Genomic DNA, 23,611 nt, shown 5'->3' on the forward strand with positions numbered 1-23,611 from the left:
ACTTTCATCATGCATGCCTCCTGCAGCCTCGATTAAAAAAAATATATATAAATAAAAAATCTCCAGATGTTGCAGTGTTTTTCTTTTCATATCTCTGTGAAACCACTACAAGATGCTCTATTCCCCCATAATATAAATGACAGATGAACGTTTTTTAATATCCCGGTTTGAATGGGATTTGGTGACGTCCTCGCTCATTGGAGGAAATTGGATGGGCAACGTAAGCGCTCCTCTTGAATGGGAAAACAGCAAAGAGAGAGAGAGAGAGAGAGAGAGAGAGAGAAAGAGAAAACCGGCTGAGCGACACACACACAGGCTGACAGCAGCCGAGCAGACACACACACACACACTGACACAGACACACAGACACGGACTGAGTCTGTTGATGCGGCTGCAAGAAGGAGCTCAATATCATTTTTTTATTGTGGGGGAGTAAAAACACAATTCCGTCATCAGGAGTGTGATCACAGGATCCGCGTCATAACGAGCCGTGCTCGCATTCCTCAACAGGATTTTTTGCGCATCTCCCGATGGCAGATTGTTTTCTGCTCCCCACCGGAGCGTTGTTGTAATTTTTTTTTTTTCCTCTCGCCCAGCAAATAAAACCCTCTGGGAGTCATGCTCGAGCGACGACTGAAGGAGCGCTTCATCTGAAATTCTCGCCTTTCCAAAAAAAAATAATAATAAAAAATAGAAAGAAAGAAAGAAAGAAAGAAGAAGAAGAAGAGATGGAACAACAGAAACCAGAATGCAAGAACATGGATGCGTGTCTGAGGCGACTGAAGCAAGAACTGGTATGTTGTGTTTGCGTCCTCGCCACTTCTACTGTTGCAGTGCTGAATGGTGTTGTTCTACTTTGTTAATGTGCAAAAATTCGGATTAATTATCTAATATTTATTTCTCAAATAGTCAAAACAACATCAGATGTTTCTTTGCATGTTGTTTCTCAGAACAAATTCTAGTTTTTAGCCTCAGTTGGGGTTTAATGTGTATTTTTATTATTTATTTATCTATTTTTATTATTAATCTGTGTAGGCTTAAAGCTTTGAGCACACCAGAGGCATGTGTACATATCCTCCTCCTCCTCTCTGTCCACACATCTGGGACAGATGTTGTAAGCCTAATGAGCTCAAGACAGTTTTGTACTCTTCTCCTTTGGAAGACTGTGCTGAGTTTCCTAAAATAAATGTTCGCTGTATTTTTGACGCGCTGCAGTGAATGCATCGCTGTGTTGCAACAGAGCTGAAACAAATAGTCAACAGAAAATTATTCAGCGACTGTTTCTGATTTACTTTTGAGGCAGGAATGCAAATAATCTGCTGATTTCTGCTCTTCACGTGTGAGGATTTGCTGCTTTTCCCTGTTTTACATGAATGTAAACTGACTATATGTGAGTTTTGGACTGTTGGTCAAACAGAATATGACCTGTGAAGATGTCACACGAGACATTTTATGGACAAAATTAATTAGACAAGAAGATAATCATCAATTTAACCAGTAAAGCAGTTGCAGCCCCACAACAGGGGGCAGCTGTGAGGTCTCGCTTTCAAAGGGGAGTGAGTGAAATTGGCAGTCACAGCGAGTCACAGCCCATAAATATGCCCTAAATGAATTTGTCTCAGTCTCTCTTATCTCCTCTGTTTGTGTCCTCTTCCCTAATAAACAAATGTGTTTGATGGTGGCGACTGTAGAGCTCTCACTCTTACCCCCCATCTTTGAAATGTAAAAACAAAATGTGTGAGCTGCGCCCGCAAACCCAAATCATTTGGCAGCGACACACCATGAGACCCGTTTTCAAAAGGAGCCTTAACTGGCACAGATTTCAATTGGAATCATCTTCAAAGCAGACACACATTTCTTTTTTTCTCTTTATCCAGCTACTGGCCCCACAGAAAAGCCTCGCACGGCTGCGTGTTTTGCAATACGATCGGCTCTGTGACTCCTCGATTCACTCCTCCAAATTAGCCACACGTCTGTGAAGTGGCACTTGAGACTTCATAGGAGTAGACGCCGACTGCCAGGAGGACATGTTGTGTTATAGCTGCCACATCTCAGTTTGGTAACATAATAGAAAAAAGTCTTGTGCCATGACGGGGATCAAACAGGCATCGCACATGGTCCTGTGCTGTCTCCCCCTGCAAAGGACCATGTGGGCCGCAATCTGTTGTTCAGAAAACAAGGGGCGTCCATGCCAAGGTTGTCACTTTTCTTTCCACTGTGACAGCTTTTCATCCACTGCTCACTGGAGAGTGGTTAAAATCGCTCCATCTGCAACACGCAGCTCACAAACATCCAACAGCCGACTTACACCTGCCACACACAGTCCTGCGGTTCTTCTTCAGTAACACGTGCGACCAGGCTGTGATGTAGATTTAAAAAGGACAGTGGCACTTTCTTTAATCTAATCCGTTTATAACAATTAATTTCCGGAATCCATTATGTTTCGTTAATCTCTGTATTGTGCTCCTGTTGTGTAAATCCATCACATTGAATTTGGGCTGCCCCCTGACTAAAGATTTTCATAGTCAACTAGTAGTATTATTAATTTGAGCCATGAGTCATCTAGTTGTCACATGTTTATGATATTAGTTTGATATATATTTGGCATGGACTAAGTGAGCTGTTAACGACAGTGCTAACAGCAGAGGTGATAAAGTAAAGCTTGTGAATGTGTCCAACAATCAGTAAGGTTGACTGGACACGTCTGGTTGCCAAAAACATCGGAATAAATAACTTCCAGCTTCACGTTAGCTACGTGACGCGACATCCACGTTACAAGAGAGAAGGTCTGTGTCGCGACCGTCCATGTGATACTCGCAGTGTCATTTCACTTAATTAATCAGTGTGACATGCTTTATGTTGGTTGTTAATTGTTAATGGGGTTGTTAATTTGCCTTAACCTTGCCCTAATCAGTGATGGGTGGTGTATTCATGATTCACTGATGTCATTTTCACTTCCGCAAAAGAATCAGAACAGTCAAAAGACACAAACCGCTGTGTCAGTTTCATCCACTCTAGTCATCTTTTTATAGCCATTTTTCTGTTTCTATTAGTCCAGCTGTTTGCAAGAACACAATGTCCTTATTCTTTAACCCACCCACAAATGGAGGGCCGTCAATGGGCAGCAGACCATTCTGAAACAGTCGTTAAAAGGTCTGGAGCCAAGCCAAGTTCAAGAGTCTGCTAATTGATGAATGTGTGGGAATGGATGGACACTAATGGCAGACGAAAAAATCCAAAGACCTAAAACTGTAAAGCTAACATGCATTTTAAAAAAATTGTTTGGTGTGAAGTCTTTGTCTTTGTAAGAGTCAAGTAAATTACGACTGTGAACTCTATGCTCCATTGAGTGGGCACCCTGAAACCCAATGCACTGTCAGCTCTAAAAGAAGACGAGTGTCATGCGAAAGTGTGAACACTGTGTCAGGGGTCGGGGGGTCAGTCTGTGTGGGGTAGTGTCAGGTCACGCATGAACACTCGACCCTTCACCCGACAAGCTCCGGGGCTATTCGTCCTCGCTGACGAGCAGATCCAACACATCAGAGACACTTAACCTCAAGTCAGGAACATTTCTCAACAGTTTGTCAACATGCTTTTAGCTTCCATTTGTTTTGTTCCTTTAAAATGCTCTCCATATAAATCCTGAGGATAAAATGGTAACAATGAATTATTTTTAAGTTCTGGCATGACTCATTAGACGAAAGACTCATGGATAAAGACAACATAAGCCCTTCCTGCTTGCTTAGAGCCGAAGATCCGAATGCTGACATGTCTTTGAGTCATCTCGTCTGAACGAAGGGTTCACACCTGCAGGAACACCAACGTTTCAGACACTAAAGCATAAGTCAAAGCTTTTGATGCCGTCACTCCTGAAGCTAAATGCATATGCATCATACTACTTTCATCCCCTTTTGCACCTGAGGCACATTTTCAAACAAACTGTCACCTTGGAATCCAACACCAAAGCCAGCAAATATGAGATCATGATATCTGAGAAAAATACTCGCACAAGTGCCAAACTTAGAGTCTATTCTTGATCGTGTGCCTCAGAGTTGTTCTTTGTTACCTTTTGGGTGTGGGATCAGAAAAACCACACACAACACAAAGCATTGTGGTGGTTTGGCTTTAAGCTCGTTTGTTTGGTGCCTCCCTCACGGCTCCCATTCTCCAACCGTCCCTTCCTTCCCCTCGGCTAAAATTGGCCCAGCTCTCGGGGGGCAGCTGCGGGGGTTTTGCATGGGTGATTATTGTGTTTGAGATGGAGCCACTAACCTTTTAGAAAGCCTGTTTATCATTATGGGTCCACGCACATAACCTGAGACATTTACGATTTATTGTTTCAAAGAGAAGGTTGCTAATTATACTGCTGCTGCAACCACACGTGACCCTGCTGGTCCAAGATCGAGTTGTGTCTCTGCTTTCATCTGCAGCAAAAATATGTGCATTATTTCTCATGGGTGCTGCTGTCACTGAGGTTTAGGTCAATATTGTGCTCTGTTGTGTTGTTGGGTCTTTAAAATTACATTTTGTCTTCCATTATTGGTTGGTCTATGGCCAAAAGAAATTGGATTTTTGGAAGATGTGTTGTATGGTTATAGATACAGTTATAGATTTTTTGGGGGGCAGTGCAACAAGCTACGACCAGAACATTGACAAATAATCACAGCAGTGGTGAACATATGATCATACAGATGCCTATTTACACACCCAGACAGTTTATTAACGTTAACAGTAACTTGGAGTCATAGTTCTGGACAATGCTCACTTTACTTTTAGCTCACTGTTTGGTCTCCACCTCCTCATGAGAAGCATATCTAGCTGCTAAATGCTCCAGAATGTAGCTAGTCTCTAACTTTTTCTGTCTGCTGTCCGGTGCTGAGCAGCCAGCATGCAGTGGGTTTATCAGAACATTGACACTGAACTGAAAGAGTAACGTTGCAGGTTGTAAAACCGAAACAATGAGCTGAAAGTCACTAAAACGGTTGCTAGAACTGAGGGAGACTGCAGCTAATTCTCTGTAGAATCACCACCACAAGCAACCCATTTCCCATCTACAATCATTCAATCCACTGTTAATATAAAAATATATTAATGAGTGCAGCTTTAAAGGCCCATTTACTCAACTCAATGAGCTTCAAAGTCCTTATAATGCTGGACAAAAATCAAGCCACTCATCATGAAAGCTCACCGCAATCCCATGCATTTTCATGTGCTGCTCCACATTCAAACTGCTTCTGAAGCTAGACTAAGACACGGGGGAGGATCTGCAAAATTAACATCACTCTTGATGCTACAACTGTGGGCTGGAGTATTGGCCGTGCACTTTCACTGCCCACACAGAAGGTGCTGACGTCAACTGCTGAGCTATCAAGCATCTATCTGACGATCATCACGTACAGCGAAAGTTTTCTCCAAAGACCATCTGCCAGAAGATGAGTACACAGGCCCTAATCATCCTGTGTCTCCCACAGCAGCATTGTTTCTGTGACTTGTGTGTTTTTGTGAGCGTAAATGAGCTCTAGCAGGAAACAAGCTATTAAACCAACTCCCATCTCTAAAATGCCATGAGGGGATGTTTGCTGGGCGGCAGGTCACTGAAGAAGTGATTAAGCTGGTTTAATCTGATTCAGTTGTAAAGGGAAAGTTCACCAAGTTCTCCATTCCCATTAACATCTCGCTGATAGTTTAGTTTTTATTTGCAAGGCGCTGGAGATAGCTGTCTCTCACATTTAGGCTGCTATCACAATTGCAAAGGAGGTGAATGCGGTGTCCTTAGTGCTCACAGCACTGCAGTTGAGGTTACATTTAAAAAATGCATGAGCATCGTTTATTTCCAGAAAGAAAACATTCTAAAAACCCACTGCTCTGGATAAACCACAGGGCTCACTGTGAGGATTCCAAAAATAAGGACAAAGTGCGTCAGTTCTTGCCTTTGAAAATTAACCATGCTGAATGAGCATTCTTGGTTGTGATGCCCCTTCTGGCAGGATTGATTGTCAGTTAAAATTACTTATATTACTTTTTTTTAGCCCCAACCCTCAAGGTTTGGTCAGATTTAGGCATTGATAATGAATCAAGATGCTTAGCCCCAGTACGTTGAGAAAATAATACCAAGCTAAGGTTCGGAAAAGATTACGACTTTGGTTAAATTAGCTACATTGTGGGGACACAATTATGGATCATGGTCACGGTTAAATGAAATGTTGACTCTTAGGATAAAACAGGATGGAAATAGCAGCTTCTTGTGTCCAAGCCTGACATTTTTAGCTTTAAGAACGACAGGGGCTGTAATTTGCCTTGATCGTACTGAGAGGAGGCAGAATTATGAGAGACAAATATCCAAAATCTGGTAGAAAAAAAAAAACAAATTATCAGGCTAGGTGGGAATTTGAACAGTGGCCTTACACCTGCATAGATTTTTATTGGTCAGCAGGCGGCAACGCCACTGGTTTCGAAGTCTGATCGTATGTAAACTTATGAGAAAATGTCCTCACTTCTAACTTGCTTTATCAAACAGTTTCCTAATGAGTTTATGGTTTCAATCCCTAGTTTCAAATCCAACAACATTGTGAACTTTTTCTTAGCTGTTCCAAAAAAATGAAAGGATGATTTGCTGCTTTTTCGTCATTACTAGTTTGTGGTAGCCATAATGGTGGAACATGCATGTTAGTCAAAACATGGTTGACGTCATGAATCAATTAGCTTAATGTCAGCACTTTAAATGTCATCTTTGACCTTTCCCATGGACACTTCATTGATTATTGGATCTTCAAGCGCCTAAAAAAAAAAGTGGGCGTGCTCTGGCAACACTCTGGCTCCTAAAAACCAAGATGGCGGCAGGCATAATACCAAACTGAAGGCTGCAAAATGGTTGTGCAGATACGAATGGGTGACCTCACTTTGGGTTGAACGTGGAACCAAAAAGTCCTACGTAATGTGAAGTCTTGTTGTATAGTAGCACATACTAGAGACACATAACAACACATTCAAGGTTACAAGTCAAACATTTTGGTTAAAAAATGTGGATTCCAACCCTTCACTGCAAATTTGTCATGACATCATGTCCCGTGTTCTTCTGCTGAACATTAGTGCCACTTCTTTCCTGACCATGACCCCGAGGACATTCAGACCAAACAGAGTCACCATATAACATCTCGTCAAAGAGGCATTCATTGCCCCATGCACAGTAATTTATTTCTTTCGGCGAGCGCTTCACAGCTTTATTGCCCTCTTGATCATGACCTCGGGGCTGTCCACAGCGGTCTGTGGCGAGTCCAGCAGCTCGCTCACAGAGACCCTCTCTGTTACCCCCGCCGGAGAGAGACCCCATTCCTGTCCTTGACCCGCACAAGCCCACCCATTCATTTTTAATTAGGGGGTGGAGGTGGAGGGAGGGTGGAGTACACTAAAGCTGCTGCTGCTGCTGGCCAGCTTCTTCTAAACAGGAAGACCTTTTGGGTCCGATAACCTTGGCCTCACTGTTTCCTCCCTCCCTCCAGCCAATAACAAATAAACAACAACAGCAAATGGCCTGGATTTTACAGCCAGAACAGAGCAGCGGTTTGTTTTCGATCCCTCGTTTTTTGTGTTCACTTCTCACCTGATAATCCACTGAATGTATGTGAGTGAGCCCACACATACATGCTTTTAGACTTCATTCAAGCAAGGCGTGTGCAGACATGTGTGAGCTGGGTGTGTTTGCACAGTGAATTCATTTTTCCCTCCATAACTGAAGGACGTTACATTGAGGCTGCAGCGAGGGCGGAGAGCTGGAAACCGTAACAGACAGCACAGGAGGAGCGTTGATTTATTCATATACTTTGTGGTATTTAATTCACATGCATGCATATTGAATGCCGTCTTGGACGCATCTTCTTCACAGTAGACGGAGCTTGACGTGAAAAAATCCCAGATGAACTGATTTCCTTTTTTTTTTAAATGGCCAGAACTTTTTTTTTAATAAGCTTCCATTCAACATTAATTCAAGACTGCCAACTATTGTTCTTAAACTTTGAAGCATTCAGCCCTTAATTGGCAATTATGTCTGGTTGGCTGGCATCAGTGCAGCCAAAGAAGAAGAAGAAGAAGGAGATGAAGGGGGAGGGAATCTGGACAGCGCCTGTTTGTCCTTCTTTCATTCATTCAACAGATTTTCACTTGGCTTGCTTTTTTATGGCGATCTTTTTATAGGAGTACACGCTTGATGGATTAAATGGCTGAAATAGTTTGGAGGCTTTATAGTTCAAAAAGAAGATTTAACTAAACTTCACAAGACTCGGTTAATGATGCCAGTGTTTCTGGGCAGTACAGCAATTCCCCGAAGCCCCAATTCCATCCCCCAGTTCTCTTATTAAATTAGATTAGACATTTTTTTATTCCTCATCTCCATTTTCTTCCTCCTTGTAAGACCATAAGGTGCTTGTGTAGGTTTTGTCAGATCCTCGCTGTCTTTGTCCTAACAAGGCCCCTGAGCTGATTCACACATTGTAAAAAAGTGAGACATCTAAGGATGAACAACATCTGTTTTTAAACAAGAAAACCGCCGCGGGACATTATTGTAAAGCCTCTTTTAGCATCTTGAGCAGACATCAGGATGAAAGTTGAAGAGGCTGACAGATTTAGGCCACAAAGTTCAGCCTTGAAATTGCAGTGGTGGAGCGCCTGGAGTCAGTTGGCATGGCAAAGGTGGAATAATGGGGGTTAGTTTACTACTGTTCCTTTTGTTTGTTCCCCGGGGCACAATATGAATAATTAATGTTACCTTAGAATAGAAATGCAAGCAAACAACTCAGTGTTTTTTTAAATAACCAGTGGGAACGCCTGCGTTTTGGGAACAACAGCGAAGTTGCATGTGAGTGTTAAATTAGGGTGTTTGTGGTGAGCATGTGCAAACAGGTGCGGCCCTCTCAGACTGCATGAGAATGGACTGCTTAAGAGATGATATTTCAGATTTAATGCATTTAAGTGATCCAGATTTCACCAGCAGCTCAGTGCGCAGTTATCCCTCAGATGATCCCTGCATTAACTTCGCCGAAGCCGCATGTCTGCCTCTGGAGATGTAACAACAATACACGTCATCTTGTCTTCAGACTTGTTGACTTTTGATGTGGAGGAAAGTAAACCATAATTATGAGCCCTTTTCCCGGCCTCTCCTGGGATGCAGGGAATGGCAGCTAATGAAGTCAGCCATATGTGGAAGGCACAGAGACAAGAGACAACCTCATTGTGCTAATTACACGTACCTTCGCTGCCTAATTTAGCGAGCCAACGGGAAGCTCGGAGGCTTTTGTTCCCAGCATGTGCATTGATAGGCTTATTATCTGATCTTAGAGGCTATTCACGCCCCGGTGCACCTACTCAGCCATATGCTAGTGATGAAGTGTTTTAACCCAGAGGTTGAATGTTAATGGTGCAGGGGTATTGGATAAGTGTCAAGGTACAGAACAAGTGAAGTGGCCAATTAGTCGTGAAACAGAAAGTGAATAAACAGCAGCTCAGTTCATGCCAAAGATTTGCTGATCTTCTCTAAATTAAATGTTTCCTGCTAGATTTTGCCTCTAGGTCTCTCATTTTAGATTTAACGTCATTTACTGAGATTACGTCTATGACTTCATACTGCTGGTCAGACAACAAAAAACTCTGAATCAGGGAATATATAGTAGATAATGATGAGTTATGATAGACAGACTTCCCCTTAATGATTATTAAAAAAGGGTAGGTAATGTTCAGGTAATCATGATGTAATGATGTACCACTTAGTAAGTACTTAGTATGATGCATCGCTTTACTTGAGGAGACACAGAATACTAACTAATGAATCATTAAGGAGTAATTAAAGAGTTTTTTTCTTTCTTCATGATCTTTCCCAGATTACCTGAGATGAGAGTACTGTACTGTAAAGTGTTAACCAATTTAGTTTTTTTTAGATTCAATTACTAATTAAGAAAATAATAACATGGAAAAATAATCTAATGATTTAGAAAATGATTTTTCAGTTTTTGCATTTGTGCCACAGCCATGCTGGAAGCTCTGGGAGTTTATACTAGAGCTGCAACTATCAACTATAAGATTAAATTGACAACTCCTTTATAATAGATTATCTTTTTTGGTGTTTTTTTTTCATGAAATATTTATATTTTTTGGTTTTTAATCTTGATGTAGCCCATGAATGGTAGTTATCTATGACATTTGTCTATTTTCCCAGTAAACCAAACATTCTGCAGCATTCACGTCTCTCACGGTGCTTACAGGCTGCTTTGTTTACGATGCTACACTGTCAGTTGTTCTACACGTCTACTTTTCTCACCCTGGGGTTTCAACACAATCACGGCTCCCTCAAGATTAAGTATCACAGCCTGGCGATGTTACACCTACAACCCCCCTCCTTCTCCCATCTATAACCCCCCTCATGTGCTCTTATGGTGTCATCCATAATTAAATCCATCAACAGTTTTCCCTTCGACATCTAAACATATGGCGAGGGATCCCTCCCCCTCTGCATTTCTCTCCCTCCTCCCTTTTCCATCCCTGCTCACCCGGCTGACTCTCACCATCCCTCCTGCTCGCCGTGTCCCCTCTCGCTCTTCTCATTGTCAGTCTGTTTCCGCCTGACTGACCCCACCCCCCTCGTATCGCCCGCCGTTCGGGGCTTAAAGTCTAGACGGGCAGCGCTGATTGGCTGTCACACCCAGCGGTGTCCCCCCATTGGAGAGTGATACATATAGGGGCTGTCACACTGATCCGTTTGAAAGGTGAGAGACAGGGACAAGACTGGCAGAGGTGCAGACTAACAACAACAGAGTGACAGACAGGGATATCTATACCTCCTGCTTTGTGACAGACATTTATAGAAGGTAAGGTGTTGGTGTTGATTACTATACATGCATAATAGTGGTTTAATAGAGTGAGATGTGAGGCTATTACATTTGAGCGTGCCGAAAGTAGAGGCCTGTTTTATGTGCATAAACTGCATTTATGTTAGTTGACAGTTATCTATGTTGTAGTTCAACCGACAGATCCTGACAGACAGCTTGGTTTGAAGGGATATGAGTTGTCTGTCAGTTTTATCTACTGTTGAGCACTGTAGGTGTGCTTCAGAAGTTTCTATCCAACAATTTCCCACACATCCATGGCACGTTTTTCAAAATTCCTGGCATGCCTTCTTTCGTCTTCCAACGGATTTATGTTTATTTAAAAAAATGAAGGAGGGCTCTCTAGGAGGGTTACTCATCAATCAGTCGCTACCTTTGCCAACGGTGAGCGCGTTCGACAAATTAAACCAGCTGCTGTATTAACAGAGTGATTCAAAGTCTGGCATGAAATGATTCAGGCCTACAAGTCAAGACACAGGTCACGCTGCCTCTGGGCTTTTCTGTCTGCCTTCAGGAGAAGACGGTTAGTCGAGGTCACATGACACAGGCTCTTAAACAGATGAGAGCAGAATGAGAGGAGAGGAGGAGGAGGAGGATAAAAGCTGAGTGTGTGATTACTTCTGCACAGAGAGGGAAGTAAGAGTGAAGACAAAGAGCTCTGAGGACGGGGCAAATATGGAATAAAGTAAATGGACGGATGCAAAAAAGAAAAACGGAGATACAATGAGTTGAAGAGAAAAGAAAATGGTAAGCCGGTCTGTTTTACAGCTGTCATGGGTTGGATCCTGTCCCGTACGCAGGCCATATGGGACCCTGGCCTGTCATCCAAAACTAGGTCACATGACCCATAATTATACAAGGTGCGCAGCCTGAAACCAACAAGAGAGGAGTCTCATCAATGGAGAGGCAAAAAGCAGGACTATTACTGTGATTTTTTTATCCACTAATACATGTATTCAGTGCCTTTGATCCTGCCAGTTGATGGTGTGTAATTGGATTTGTGCTGGTGCTGAGATAAATGATGAACACGATGGGGGGGGGGTGGAGAGGAAATCAGTCTTTGATGGATGAGATGGGTCCTGCGGGAGGCTGAGCAGTCAAATGATTGAATTGATGACCTCTACAAGGTCTTAAGCTGTTAAGCTAAACTTGACATTAGAATTTTGTCCATCATCACCATCTCTTAATTGCTTTCTCTGTCTCCTTTCAGGTGTCTATGAAAGAAGCCGGAGATGGCCTCCACGCTCAGATGAATTCTATGATGGGAGCCCTCCAGGAACTTAAGCTCCTTCAGGTCCAGACAGCGCTAGAAAACCTTGACATTTCAGGTCGACCCATTAACCGAGGAATCCCAAATCCTGCTCCGCCAGCTCCTCCTCAAGCATCAACTACAGCGGCTTTGACCTACAGCAAGAATCAAGGGTCCTGCCTGAGCCGTACCATGCCAGAAGAGCCCAGCCATAGTCCGATGCAAAGTCCAAGGCCGTCTCTGGAGAGCAGAAACACCTACAGTCGAGATGAGAGGAGCTCGTCTCGAAACAGAAGCAGCCTGGGAACCTCATCTTCCTCAGCATCCAGCCTTGAGAGTGAGAGCGAGACAAGTGAAAATAGCGCAAGAAGTGAGAATGACCTGGAGTCTATCCCCAAGAGGTGGTCTGGATACGCAGCCCCACAGGTGGATTTCTATGGACCAATGGTGGGAAACCCTCCACCAGAGCCCTACCCTCAGCCACAGGCTCCTCGTCGTGCTCAGGTAGTGGACCTGCCCGGGATCCTGTACAGCCTCTCCAGAGAGGGCCCTTCATTGGACAGCGACTACTCCCAGGACAGCACAGATGATGGCAGCGACTGGACTTCCTCGCTCATGAGCCGCAGCCGCAACCGTCAGCCTTTAGTGCTGGGTGACAACGTTTTCGCCGACCTAGTGGGCAACTGGCTGGACCTCCCTGAGGTGGACAGGGAGGAAATGGAAGAAGAGGAGAGGAGGAAGAAGAGGGAGGAGAGGATAGCTGATGGAGGGGCGGACAGACCAGACACCCCAGCTCACCCTCTTCGCCTCAGCCGCTCACAGGAGATCTGCAAGAAGTTCTCGTTAACCACAAACATCTTCAAGAAGTTCCTGCGCAGCGTCCGACCCGACAGGGACAAGCTGCTCAAGGAGAGACCCGGCTGGATGGCACCTGAGCTGCCAGAGGGCGACCTCTTCAAGAGGCCCAAGAAACTGGTTCCTAAAAGTTCAAAAGGCAGCTTCTACTTGCCGTTCTGGGCAAACGGACAGCAGGGCAAAGGCAGGCCATGTCCGCATCTAGCTGAAGCAGAAAGGAACCACCACCACCACCAGCACCACTTCCCCCAGGTCCACCAGCAGCCATTTGCTGGGATTTATTTAGACAGGAGACAGCCAGAGACTGGTCTGGAAAAAATGCAGCCCTTGTTTGATTACAACACAGCTGTGTGGGTCTGACAGCGAGGCCAACAGACTGCCAGTGATGCCAGACTGTGTGAGTGAGTGACAGGTGCTGGGGGATTGTGGCTGTGCTGGAGGGGAATGAATGAATGGCTGACTGACTGAAAAAGAGGCCTGGACACATTATCTTCCAAAAATGAACCAAATGAACTTCACACTCACAACCAGATTATCAGGGCAACAGTTTGTCTGACAATCCTAAAGCCTAAACCTCGTTTGCTTGTGTGTGTCTGGTTGTGTCAGTGTGTGCTGGAGAGACATTATGCTGCAAGTTTTGTATTATTCAGATTTGTTCGTACGTGTGTGTGCATGTATGAATGGCTTGTCTGGATGTCTTAAACGACGGTACATTGAAATGGACATGTTTCTCAGAATGTCACCATCATCACAGATCTTTATAAAAAACATCCACAGACTATTTCATCTCTTCGCTTCATGACATGCTCTCACATATCTCACTTCTTTACATCTATGAATAGAAACGCCAACTGTTGGATGTTGCGTGGTTACTGTTTTTATAAGTGATGCTACGAAACAGCTGTTACTGAACGCACTGCCACTGAAACACAGTCTTAAGCTTTCCTTTTGTTTCCAAGAGGCCTCAGCGCCTTGGAAACTCAGGTTTAACTGAACCCGTCGGTCTCATTCACCTTGCTCAGGGAATGAATATAACGCAGGAGTAGATTATGAGACACTGCCGCATTTAAATGGGTTTCAAACACAGTAAAGGGAAGTCTTGCCTCATCTTTTTCTTGCCTAGAAAGACATTACAGCAATACGGTGCATGGCCAGTTCAAGGACTGCACATTAAACTTTGAGATTTGCCCCTCTTCCGGTAGACACTCTAATTATTCTTCTCCGCCGTGTAGATATGGCACATGTTGAGTCAACTGTCTGTTCGCCTGGGTTTGTTAGCCGGAGAGAGGAGGGGGTGAAGATGGCACAGCCAGTACACTGACTGAATGACTGACTGCCATCTGGTACCCGGTCGCTATCTAAAGCTCGTTCGCCACAGCCTCGGAGAAGATGCAAAACGGGCTTGCTTAATCCCAAAGCGTTGTGGATGATCTGATTTATGACGATGGTGATACATACTGTATATACACACACAAACACACACACACACACACACACAGGTGAATACACTACAGGGCTGATGAGACGGTTGAGAGTGGAGGTAAAGCAGGCAGGGTCGAGGTAAATGTACAGAACAGTGTACATATATTTCTCATCAACCGAACAGCAGCAATAACGAACATTAATTGTAATATCGCATCGCATGGTTTTCATTCTTCTGCACAGATAAATATGTCAAAGTTAATATTACAATTCTTGCCATGATATGTCAACAACACTACCACGCTTGTATTTAAACTACAGACTGATGAGCTCGTCTTCGACCTACAGCATCTGTTCTCTTGTATCATGATAGACATGCTTCAGTGTTCTTCATCTCACAGTTAACAGGTAGATTCACATAATATAGCCCTCAGGATTACAGACCATACTGCCCGCTCTGACTTAAAACACTTCTTTTTGTATAGAAGACCACTGTTATGCAAGGACAATCTGATGCTCTAACTTCTTATTGTTATGAAAAAAACCTGTTAATTTCACTAATTTTTTTTTTAAAAAAAGGGATCCCAGACCAATCAGTTCAGCCAGCAGGGATTAGGCCTGAGGTCTTTTGAGTGTCTTGGCCAGTAGATCCATATGGTGTTGTCTCAGTATTCAGGTCAATACATACCACACGTTCAGAGGGTCCAACACACACACACACACACACACACCAACAGTTTATGAGATGTCATATCACACAATATGTGTATGTAAATGTAACATTTATTTGCTCCTATTTACGGTTGTCTAAGTGTAATTTTTCAGCACTGTTGTTGATATTTTTCATCAGGGTTCTGCGAACCTTCAGTAGTGATTCTGTGTCATGTGCACTGTAAAACTGTCACTGACTCTTTGTAAATTAAATCTGTTCTCAGAAAGAGATGTTACTCCGTGTCTTGACTTGAGTTTTGGGTATCAAATTATGGCTCTGTTCTTCCTCTTAGCTGGTCTAGTGTGGAGAGGAAACCTTTCTGCAAGCACGAGACAAATGACATCCTGATGAACATGGCTGAAATAAAGATCACAGTATTCATACATTTGTTCCTCTACATCAATCCAAATACTGTTATTGTTGGGTTTAATTAAAATTTGCTCAGAATAAAGGTTGCAATTATGATAGGACCCAGGATTTAAGCGGTAGTATTCATTGTTGTATTTCATTTTAGCTGAAAAAAAAAATGTAAAAATGGTGAATATGTGATTTTTGCTGGAGGTCTGGACCAAACAAGCAGGTTCAATGAAGTCTGGAGGATATGATTTGTATTCACAGCATCTCTGGGACTCCACAATGCTTCATTTCTAATGGTGTGTTGTGACATATTTGACCTTTATCAAAAAATTGCAGCTCCTGTGATTTGTATATTAGATTTATTATTCAGCCCTACTTGGAATCATTCACACTGAAAGAAAAAATCAGTTGGTGAAGATCTTTCTCTTCTGATTTTTCTTTTGATTGAAGGTAACAGTGGCTGTATTTGGCCGCCTTTTGCTATAAATTCAGGGGAAATGGCAGATGATTCATCAGTGTGTGAGTAAGGAAGTTGACTTGTCCATGTGTAATGCAATTAAAACTTCACTACATTACCTCATCTGTGAATACTTCAAGTCACGTCAGGTAGATTTTCACCGGCAACATTGGTTGTTTAACGTTATTCCCATGATCCAATGCTATTTCACATCATCATCAAGCTGGGCTGCATCTTTTGCGTTTATCATTTTAATTTGAAAACCCAAAGCAGCAGAAATTTAAAAAAAAGTGTGCTTGAAAGAACAGTTTGATATTTTGGGAAATACAGCCTGGCAGAGTATCCCCAACACGTTGAACTATGCCTTTAAAGGCTTTTGGGGCAGGATGTAATAGCATGATGGCATCAAATTGATCATGGGGTCAGGATTCTCTATATCCATTGTTTTAAAAGTCTTGACAAAAAAACTATAGATTATTTAAGCTGACAAAACAATGTCACCACAATGTGCATTTCTGGAGCTTTTGATTGTATCACACACAATCTTTCACTACACATTACCACCAAATGTAGTCTTATAGATTCTAGAATATAGCAAACACATTAAAACATCCTTGCAAGAAATAAAGACAGATATCTGACTCAACCAGCTTTTGCTTTCAGCCGTAGCTCTCAGCCTGTCTCTGCTCAGCAGCCTCACTACAGTAAAGTGCTGCTGCATCACTAACAGGTTCACTGAGGGCAGAGCCAGCAAGTCACTCACCGCCTGTGCATCAACTGAGCACTAAATTGATTCTAAATCTGTACAACAACTCCATCGGCCTCTTGAATAAATAAACAAAGACAACACAAACTCTAAAGCCCCGCAGTTCATCGCAGGCTCTTCATGACACTCAATCCCTGAGATGCTTTTTATGAGACATACATCAACCCATATCAGTCGGCGTGGCTTTCTGTCCCCAAGCACATTGTTGGGAAAAAAAGAAAGTAATACCTACAGTACTACAGAGATCCTGGGATAAGACATATCAGCGCTATAGTGCAGAAATAACTCCATAACATGATATTCTGTGGCTGTGTCAGACCTGAAACTACAAATTATTCATTGATTACAACTATTTTTATGATAAATTTCCCCTTGAAGTCATTTTCCTCACATATAGAATATGTGCTGCTAAGTGTGCTTTGATCAGTAGTATAGTATAATAGTGTATATATAGCATAAGTTTACATAACACTCAGCGAACAGGTCAGTGAGCATTCAAGATTAAAAAAGACGCCTGGGTTCATTAAGAGATGGGCTCAGAATAATCTGTGTGTGTGTGTGTGTGTTTGTGTGTGTGTGTGTGTGTGTGTGTGTGTGCTGAATAACAGCTGCAACTGTTGGCCCTTTCTCTTCCCCCCGGGATCCCAGCAGTGGACGCTGACTGTCTGACCACCACCTCCTCCCCTCCTCGCTCTCCACCTCCCCTCCTCTCTGGTCTCAGCTCGTCAGCTGTCACTCTCTCACAGCCTCACTACTCCCCGCCCCCAAATCTGGGGCATGCAATGCCTGAGCGCAGCACAGTTACAACTTCACAAGTCAGCAGAGTGCACAGAGCTCAGAGTCATGCGAGGACTGAGCACAAAGAACGGGTCATATTACAGCAGTCAACTGTGACTTATTGCCAGGGCATAATGATGGGATGCATTTGATGTGCATATAAAAAAAAAGGGGGATCCTCATGAGTGGGGGGAGGTGCGTGCAGTGTGTGTGTATTGCATACGTGTGTGCACGCATGTGTCTGTGACCCCTCTGGATCCAACTGTAGGCTAATTTCCTGCTAAGCGCTCATCTTTCAATAAGCCCTCAGCTGTGGAGCCACTCGGCTACCTTGGCCCTCAGGAATGCGCTCACGTTTCACTTTTTATAATCGTCAGCAACTAAAAGTCCGGAATCGTCGCCCAGTGCGGCTTTCTGCAAGGAGTTCCCACAAGAAACACGAGACAAGCTCACACATGCTAAAGCTAGCGAAACCATAGGTCATTTGTAGTAGCACATAAACACCCCCACTTCTGGAAATGAAAGACTACTTCTTAAAGCCACAAAGCAGAGCCAGATTTGGTGGAGAGATAAATGCAAGAGTTAAATCTAGGGCGAATTATTTGGGATTTAACATCTGGCCGCTTTGCAGTGCAATGCTTATGGTAGGAGATAAGTCTCACACTCTCTTGTACTGTTAATGCATGCAAAGTGGAACTTCATAGACGTGAAACGCTGTTGCATTAAACGTTATTAACCCGGGCTCGTAATGAGGTGAGAGGGCCACGGCTTTGCGCAAAAAATAATGCATTGTCGACGCTTCAAAAGGTTCATCATGTGACCACATGCACACATCTCCTTAATGTGTGTCGAGTTTAACATGATCAGTGTGTACAACTGGGAAATTCATGTATATGAATTAAAGGTGTGGGTGTGTACGCATGAGATAAACAAATGCATGTGAGTTTGGAGATCATTAAGTACAACAGCAACTTGTTTCTACGGATGTCGATGCTGAATAACCTCTTCCTAAGTGCCCGATATACACTGTTGTTGGCACTTATAACTGTATATAGGTCAACGTAAGCTTGAAAAAAGAGCTGCATACACTGTAGCGTTGAACAAACCACATAAGAAGTGTACTTTGTGCAATGTTGTATCCATTTGATACTGTAGCAGTGAAACATATCAACATCAGAGTTGGAAAAACTGATTGAACTCAATATCAAGGTAATAAGAAGACTGTTACATGTGAGATCAACACATGGCAACTTTATGCAAACATGCACATGTGCGAAAAAACATGACATTTTACATATTTATTCATACATGTGCATGTTGAACGCCACAATAAGTGGTGTTCCACTGTAAATGCATGAAATAGAAAATTAATCTTTCTGCTGATTTAGTATCATTTTAGTAATTTCTCCGACAAACATGAGAATTCTGTGTTTGTCTGTTCCACATAGTGCAATATTAAATCGACCGTCTTTGGGATTTGGGTTGTTGGTCAACTAAGACAAGCAATATAGGACAGTGTAACAGGTAAATGTAAATATTTCAGAAAATCTTCAATAAATAATAATTGATTGATGAAAATAAATCAGTAGCTGTAGCCCACCTTAGTAATTTACCAGTCGGGCTGACCGATATATTGGTTAGTCGATATTAGCAGCCGATTTTGTTTTTACAGAAATGGCAAATGATGTAGAAAAAGATGTGTATAGTTTCTACAGAAGAAAATAGTAGTTTATTATTAAATTCCCAATGAAGTTTAAGGTTTCCTTGCACTGGTGACATTTCGGACCTGTTAAACCACAAAGTATCCAGCCTCCATTACGTATCTATCTTTGTTTCTCTCAACTGTTTCATAACCTCATTTGAGGTATCACTGCGAAAATGTTGTATTTATGCACACATTCTGCGTATAAAAGAATTGTGTATATATCAGCCAATATATCGATATCAGAATTATTTCGTACTCTCCACTATTGCTATTGGCCCCAAATTTCCTGGGCTCTAATCATATCATCAAGAAGTCCCATAAAAGGACCATATAATCAAGTAATAATGAATTATAGCACTAGCCTAATTGAGTGCTATTCCAGTATGATAATGTGCACATGCATCAGTTTTGCTACTTAAACAAACATTACAGAGGCAGTAATGTGAGTACTAGTACAGTAGATGTACAGTTTGTCTTTTTGGACCGTCGTTTGGGAGCAAAATACACATGTTGACCCTCATTATTATGATAATCTGCACAGAGAGTCTGATGTTATTCACTGTGAAATGTTTTCTGAACACAGAACTTGAGTTTAAAGATGGATCCCAGGAGTGCTGAATATTTCAGCCTGACAGAACACTGCACTGTTTTTTTGTCAGACTGCAACGTGACGCTCCCTGCAGACCACCCTCCTCTGAAGCCATGATTGATGTCTTTAGGTGCTCTGACAAGTGAACCTAATACACAGGAATGTTTCGGCGCTTTGATCTCCCCCTTCCCTGCCTGCCCAGGTTTTGTGAATCTGAGGAATCCAACATGTATTTGTACAAATGCAGTCTGACTTTGCTCTAACTCCACCGCAGACGAGCAGAAGTGCTGTCGGTGCTGTTGTTTCAGGGCTGTTGGCTCTCCGACTCCTGCTGAGTCCTGCCCAGGAGATCTTGGTGGGGGGGGTGAAAACGGAAACAGTGACGGTTTGATCCTGGTGCTGAGTTTGCACTTGGGATTTATTTTAGACTCAGTAGATTGATTTAGTGGATAAGCAGCAATTTAATTAAGTAATTATCGTCAGCGACTGAACACAGCTTGGTCAGTGATGCCTGCCTTGGTTTTATATCTTTGTACACTGAATATATTTAGACTGTTGGTCAGACAAAACAAGCGATCTGAAAACATCACTGTACATTAGGAAAGACGACATTGTGACATGCCCTTTTTTTTATTTTCTAATTTGAATTACCTGATTATTCACAACATATGAATGAAAATGTGATGCGTAACAGTAAAAGTACAGGGAATGCATTAAAACCACAGCATTTGGACAACTCTGAAACATCACACCACTCTTTATCTTAAGGAATTTCACTCCACCAAGCTACAACAGCTACACGCAATGTGTACAATGTTACGGTGTGTTAACACAAATAAACAATTGATTAGTTGATTAGGCTGTTGACTGAAAAATAAACAATGCACCTATTTTGATGATCAGTTAATTGGTTGATGCCAGTGTCAGTTGTGCATTCAAGCCCATCAAACGAGAAAATGTGCTTCAGTCTTCTGTCTCGTATCGTATCATAGTAAACTGATTATCTTTGGGTTTTGGACCTCTGGTCAACAAGACAAGACATTTTGATTAATACAGAAACATCATTAGCAGATTAATTGGTAAGGAAAATAATCATAGCATAGAGTTGAACTTAGTAATACATTATTTAATTAGTGTATTTAAGGACCAGTCAGTGTGTAGGATGTAGTGCCATCTAGTGGTTTGCGTACAGATTGCAACCAACACGTGACACACCCTTGCCTCGTCCTCTCCCACGGTGTTAAAAAAAAAAAAACGTGTAAAACATGAAAGACCGTCTCTGGAGCCAGTGTTTGGTTTGTCCGTTCTGGGCTACTGTAGAAACATGGCGGTGCAACATGGCAGACTCCGTGTAACAGGGGGTGCTTACCTCTGAAGATGTAAAAGGCTCATTCTATGGTAACGACAACGCAGCGATGCCTAGCTTCAACTGCTTATACATTCATGAAAACACACCCGTAGTATCTTAAACTGTAGTTTTATCTACTCGTCTGTAAAGAGTTTCTGATTTTCTTTGTCTTGTGTGATAGGAAACTGAGAATCTTTGGGTTTTTATTGAAATGTAGGGATTTGTTTCATCTTCTGTGACAGTGAATTGAATATTTTTAGGTTTCAGTCAGTTGGTTGGACCATTTTTCTGAGATTTCACAACCCAAACTATTGAATGATAATGAAAAAAAATTTTCGTATCAGCCCTATGAGATATAAAAAACATGTGAGAAAAGACAGCGACTAATTTGTTTTCTGTTTATTCTACTTCTGTCATCGCGAGCTGCATGAAGCCCGCTGCTTCCCACAATGACAGCATCGAAACATATCATTAAGCGCCGCTTCCCTTCGCTGCTCCTCAGCGATAATTTAGCAGAACGTCTCATCCCGGCGGCTTCAGATCCGAGTGCCTGCGGAGCCGCAGCATGGAGCTGTTCTTTCTCCGCTTTTCAGATCGTTCATCATAATTAAACGGGAACTGGGTTTTTCCCTTCCTGACGGTCGTGGCAGCCGCCCCAGTCAGAAGGGAAAAGACTCTTCCACCACCGACATGACCAACATGCACTCAGATTAGAGCTGACCCCTGCTAATGGCTCAGCGGCCGGCGTTTGAACTTCGCCACCCCCTCGACACAGAAGCATCAATTTTCATGAAGCCCCTCCAATCCTCTCTTAAACCCTTCAAACAGTAAATAATTGAGCCTTGTACTCGGCCGGTCTTATCTCTACAGGGTGTTGCTCTCATGAAGTGGCTGTTTGCTCTCACACCCTTTTAAACACCAATGAATCGGCTACACACACACACACACACACACACACACACACACACACACACACTCTCTCCTTCCTCCTCCACCCCTTGCTCTATTAATTTCTCCCTCTATTTCTGCCATTCCTGCACACACACACACACACACACACACATCGCTCCAGGGGGTCTGCCTCTTCCCCAGCTTTCATTAAATCATAAACTGCGGGCCAATGGGGGCCCTTCGTCATCATTAATCCAGATTAAACACAAATCTCCAGTTCTGACTCACACCCACAGACAGTTATTTAACGCTGCATCCCGTTACTCAACATAAGTCATCATTTTCAGTCATTTTTGAGCCTCCGTCTGCTTTGGGGACATCTTTTTTTTTCTTTTTTAATAAGACTTTTTTTTTTTTCCACAACTCGAAGTCTCTTCCTGAGCTGATCTCTGCTATCTGACATTTGAAACGCTCTCTCTCCAAAACCCAGCTAACCAGACTGTCTCCCCACATTTTCCTCCACATCTGTCTCAGTGCCAGAAGAGAGGAATGTACAGTGTGGGAGAGTGCTCCTCAACTTAATGCATTTCCAAGCTGAAGCTGAGTGCTGCGAGAACCTACTCCGCTGATTCTTTAACACTCAAACCCACTGCCTTTTAGATACGACATCTCTCCGGCCTCACTGAATACAAAGTGTGTGAGCAAAGTCAAAATGTGAACACCGTGTGTGAAGAGATTGTGTCGCGTGTATCATTTTATACAAAAAAACATAAGCATGAGAATGAACAGTGTGCAGGACAATGGTGATGTTTGCTTTCCTAAACTCTGACAGGGGTGTATTCTGATGCCAGAGTTTCCCACAGGACTTCGTGCGACTGTGGTGGGTGAGCCTCGGACCCTCGAGGGGGAATTCTGCATGTTTTAAAGTTTAATGCATCAATCTGGCACACTTTGAGAGAAAATGGAAAAGGCAGGATTATAAGTAACATGAACATACATAAGAAATAATGGACAATAAAACATTTAGAAAATATTAAAGAATACATTGAGCTTTGGCTCTTCTGCCTGGTAGTGAGTACAGTCATCCCAAATCACTATACTGTACGGCTCTGGTTACACGATGTTAACACAGGTTATAGCAACAGTCAATATTAACCATTGTTTTCCATCTGGCATTGGTTCCGAGTTGTAACTAAACCTCAATTGAGAGGCTGAATAATCTTTGTTTTGTTTACTTGTTATCTAAATATGCTAAACAGCAGAGACGAGTGCGATCTTGCCTCTATACTGTCAGGTCTGTCTGGTTGAGGTTGATACTGAAAAACACTATTCTTATTTTGTGCACACGGATATGATGCTTTGCTAAAGAAACTGCACAACACATTACAGATCTTTACTGTTGTATTAGAATATGAAACTCTGCCAGGGCACATTAGACTTTGGCAACCCACCATAGTCTAGGTAATTAATAGGAAACACTGTGATATAGTTACTAATTACCTGTCAAAATATGTCTTTGTCTTCATGGCTGAATAAACTGAATAGACAAACTGATCTTAAAAGACAACAGTTTTATACTGTTTTACTGTGTTTCTATGTGGCGGACCCTGCC

At 42.6% G+C, this 23,611-nt stretch overlaps 1 protein-coding gene across 2 annotated transcripts; it reads left to right on the top strand.

The window, feature by feature from the left end:
- The first annotated feature begins 283 nt into the window (after positions 1-283).
- Positions 284-15,344, top strand: inka2 (inka box actin regulator 2). 2 transcript variants are annotated; one of them, XM_030421349.1, is made up of 2 exons: positions 284-794; positions 12,082-15,344. In XM_030421349.1, the coding sequence occupies exons 1-2, from the start codon at positions 729-731 to the stop codon at positions 13,333-13,335; spliced, it is 1,320 nt and encodes a 439-aa protein (XP_030277209.1). In that variant the 5' UTR covers positions 284-728; the 3' UTR covers positions 13,336-15,344. The 2 variants fall into 2 exon arrangements, with proteins under 2 accessions (XP_030277209.1, XP_030277210.1); XM_030421350.1 differs by lacking the exon at positions 284-794 and adding an exon at positions 10,734-10,853.
- The last annotated feature ends 8,267 nt before the right edge of the window (positions 15,345-23,611 follow it).

Source organism: Sparus aurata, chromosome 6 (assembly GCF_900880675.1).
Source record: "Sparus aurata chromosome 6, fSpaAur1.1, whole genome shotgun sequence".
NCBI lineage: Eukaryota > Metazoa > Chordata > Actinopteri > Spariformes > Sparidae > Sparus > Sparus aurata.

What these genes read in the sequence shown, in the direction of transcription:
- inka2 (XM_030421349.1), top strand. Translation starts at nt 729, where the DNA reads ATGGAACAACAGAAACCAGAATGCAAGAACATGGATGCGTGTCTGAGG. An exon ending in GGCGACTGAAGCAAGAACTG is followed by an intron (nt 795 to 12,081) that starts GTATGTTGTGTT and finishes GTCTCCTTTCAG; the next exon opens with GTGTCTATGAAAGAAGCCGG.